The following is a 4,148-nucleotide window of genomic DNA, read 5'->3' on the forward strand; positions in this document are numbered from 1 at the left end:
TTCAACTAATACTTGGGAATGGCAACTGGAAGGATGACATTGAAACAACCAGTGCATCTTGGCACTTCCCAGAAAGAGCCTGATGGTGACTGTGCTCTGAGGCTCTCTCCCCTCACCACAGACTCTGTTTCACTTCTCTTATATCTGCTAAGCCAGGAAAGTTTCAGCCTGGTAACAGGCATCTTAGATGACAATGAGAGAGCAGGGCAGGGTCTAAGCAGAGCCAATCCCATCCTGGGTAGGGTTAGAGGATAAAAAGCCATGTGATGTACATAGGAGACCTCAGTTCCGTTTTAGGTACTGCCTGAGGCTGGGTGACATCTAAAGCTTCCCCAGCTGTGGTGTGCTTGATGAAGCCAGGTAGACCCCTTCTGAGGTCCACCAGGTGTCAAAGGAGCTGGAGATGGTTCTTCTCAGCCGGGATTTTCATTATGGAAGTATTTGCCTTGAGAAAGACACAGGCAGGTAAGTCTAGAGAGAAAGGGGTTAAGAAGACAGTGTAGAGACAATAGAGCCTTAGGTCTAATGGTAAAAACTTACTCATTCCCTTCAAAGAGCAGGCAGCCAGTCAAAAATATTTATTAAGCATATTTGTTGATTAATTATTATTAAGCATAAAAGCATATTAAGCATAACTCCAGCAAAAATGCAAGGTACTGGGGATACCACCAACCACCAAAATAATAATAATAATAACAATAAAATAAAACATAGTCCCTGCCTAAAAGGAGCTCACGCTCTAAAAGGAAGAGACAGCATATAAATAAACAAATAACAAGATGCATCTAGAGGAGATGAAATGTAACTTTGGAAGGGAAAACTCTAATGATTTTGGCCCCGGGATTGAATGTTTGATGTAAACGATGGTAAGTGGGACAATTTGATGAAAACGTTGACTGTGTGAAGGGGAGGACTAAGAAAATAGCCTAGAAAGGAAGACTGGAATCAGAATGTGAATGACTTTAAATGCCATTAGCAGAAGGGAAGCACTATAGTTCTTTGGAGATGGAGCATTGTGTGCTTTGGGATTAGGAAAATGGGAAGATTGGGGCGGATTGATTGAAGAAGGGAGAATTCAAAAGAAGGAAATTCATGTCGAAGGAAATTGCCAAAATCCTGTTGAGGAGCAATAAGGGCATGAACTAGGGTGCAGGATATATGAATAGAGAGAAAGAGAGGGAGAGATGTGAGAGAGGAGCTGGAGGTGGAATTAGTTGGGCTTGGCTGCTGGTCAGATATTGGGGAAGGACAGAAAGAGGGAAGTTTTGAGAATAGATCTGAGATAGCAAATATAGATGATTAGAATATTGGTGCAGTTCTTGACAAAAATAGAAAGTAAGTGAGAAGCAGAGGTTTAGAGAGAAGTTAATGACTTACATTTTTGACATACTGAGTTTCAAATACCAAGAAGCAATCTAACTGGGGAGGTCTGAAAGGAAAGTTTTTTATAAGCATTTATTAATCCCCTATTATGGAGTGGATACTATAATAAGTCTCTCATAAATCCCTCCTTTGAGTACCAATAGAAGCCTAAGCAGTCAGTGTCTTTATTATTCTCATTTCATGGATAAGGAAACTCAGGTTTAAAGAGCTTATGTGATTCATTTAACCAGGATCATACAGCTTAAATGTCTGAGGTTAGATTTGAACTCAAGTCTTTAAAACTACAAGTCCCGCACTCTATGCACTGCACCAACTAGCTGATAATATTTAGGCTCAAAAGAAAGAGACTAACAGTTGGATATGTAAATGTTGGAGTCATCTGTTTAACTACATTTACTATGGATGGGAAACAGAAAAGGGGGAAAGAAATGGCTAAGAGGAGATGCTGGTCCTCTGGTATCCCTAAACCTGAAATACCATTTTCCCTTCTTCTCTTCCTTCCTATAATTTAGTCCACCACAGGCATGAGATTCAGTCCACCACAGTGGGTACAATCCACTCTGTCTTGGAATTAAGTGCAATTAGCCTCATAGATGATGTTAAAGTGACATCTTATAACAAAAGACAGAAGGAACTTATTATCAAGATACCCTGGATCTCCAAAGTACTGGGAGTCAATTATCTTACCCAGTGGCATAATTTACTGGTGAACAATGAGCAAGATTTCCTCTGGCCAATCCAATTCTTAGCACGGCATGACATCAATCATGATAGTAAGTCAAATCAATTCATTTCCCCCCCAGCCTGTTTTTCAACATACTTTGTCTGTTTCTCTCCCGAGCCCAGCAGATCCTTGTATCCCCAGTAGATCATACCACTGAGACAAATTTCTTTGATCCCAACCCACTGTATCCTTCTCTGGATAAAAAGTTATGAAGGATCCAGCCCTGCCCCTTAGGCTTCACCCAGTTGGATTAACATCCACGATCACCATCTCCTATTATCCTTTTAAGAGATTTCTACCTTCTGCCCAGTGACTTTCACTGCCTGCCAAAATTTCTTAATCAATAAACCTGAACATAAAGGCCCATGCTCTCCTTCAGTCTCAGAGGTTAGAAATGTCCATCCTAGTTACTGATCTCTCTCTTCATCTGGATTTCAGACATTAGTTCTAGCACCAATTCATTCATTATCTTTTACGCCTGCAATTACACACAACAGAACCATCCCCCACAACAAGGCTCTATTTTCTGGGGGATTTTGAAAGAAAAGAGAAAACCCAAATTCAGATATAAATTGTACGTGGAGCTTAAAAAGTAAAAAGTTGCAGTAAAATTTGGGGATACACTGCATAACATGACAGTTCAAACTGTACGAGTCAAAATGGAGATAGACCCAGAATGAAGAAAATCTAACCCCTAAATTATTCAACCCTACCTGAAATTCCTGTGATTCTCTGGAGACAGTCTGCCGAAAACTGTAAGTAGCCCTCAATGTTTTTAAAAAAGAAAAATCCTCTTTCTACATCTCCCCCCATAGATGGCTCCTCTTTTGGGTTCCCTGTCCTCTTTCCACCCAGAAGATCCCAACTCTATGTTCTCCACAGGAAACCACACAGCCCAGCTCCTGGCAGAATGTGAAGTGGACAATGACATCACAGTAAAGAGTCACATCCATATAATTTGGAATGGGGAGGAAAGTTACCGGATAGATGAAGAGGTTGGGCATTGGGAGAACATAAATACTGAAGTCAAGGAATACCCATACATTCTGCAGAGTCCCTTCTGGACCAATCAAACAAAATACTACATGAAGGTATATTGTGTTGACTTGATGAGGAAAATCATTGGATATTCAAGCTTAAGGGATAAAGGTGAGTGTTTATTTCTTCCCATTTCTTCCTTAAAGGTCTAAGTCACTTCCACAATCCTGTGCAGTCACTGGATTCCCAGAGAAAGAAGCAGGAACCCCACCTTCTGATCATAGCCCCAGCTGACAATGGGAAAATTTGTTTTAAATGTGAGAAAGTCTGAATTAGGTCCTTTCTTTTTTCCTTCTTTTCTTTTTCTTACCTTCCTAATTTCTTTTTTGTTTTATTTTTTCTTTCTTTCCCACTTTCCATCATTCTCTCTATTTTGATCTATCCATTTTCCCTTTCTTTTTCCTCTACTTTTTTTCTTTTTCTTTCTTTTTTCTGTTATTTCAGTCCCTTCTTTCCTTCCTTCCTTTTCTCCTTCCTTACCTTTTTTTGTTTCTCCTTTCTTCCTCTCTTCCATTCTTTCCTTCTTTTTTTTCTACTCCTCTCATGACTCATCAAGGCAGGAGGGTGACCCTAGGAGTTCAAAAATCATGGCACTTAAGTACATACTCTTAATCTCCTTAAGTGAGTGTGCATTCAATGATCTCCTCAACTAAAAAATCTATGTTTACAGTCCCAGGGATTAAGAACTATGTATCTGCTGTGTAAAGAGCAGTCTAGCCAAATTTAGAAGATCAGGATGTTGGCCACCAGTAATGTTTTACTTTTATTTGGGGAGGAAGTGATAGAGATACATGAAGGATAGCCTGGTAAGCATGGTGGGTATGCAATCTTCATGATCAAGAGTATCCCCACTGATTCAGACATTGATCAAAGAAGACTAAGCTTCTTGAAGATGATTTAGAAAGCCTCTGGTGATAAATCTATCAAAAGTAACAGGTGATAACTTAGTAACTAACTCTTTGAGGTGTCCAGAGATACACAGAAATAAAAGCTACTCTCAATG

At 39.8% G+C, this 4,148-nt stretch overlaps 1 protein-coding gene across 1 annotated transcript; it reads left to right on the top strand.

The window, feature by feature from the left end:
- Window positions 1-350: 350 nt before the first annotated feature.
- Window positions 351-3,256, top strand: LOC123256417 (the record flags this gene model as incomplete). The annotated part of the gene is made up of 3 exons (XM_044685036.1): window positions 351-465; window positions 1,896-2,156; window positions 2,990-3,256. Coding segments are annotated over exons 1-3 (643 nt in total), but the record flags the coding sequence as incomplete, so codon positions are not given.
- Window positions 3,257-4,148: the final 892 nt, after the last annotated feature.

This window comes from Gracilinanus agilis, unplaced genomic scaffold, assembly GCF_016433145.1.
Source record: "Gracilinanus agilis isolate LMUSP501 unplaced genomic scaffold, AgileGrace unplaced_scaffold58760, whole genome shotgun sequence".
NCBI classification, from domain to species: domain Eukaryota; kingdom Metazoa; phylum Chordata; class Mammalia; order Didelphimorphia; family Didelphidae; genus Gracilinanus; species Gracilinanus agilis.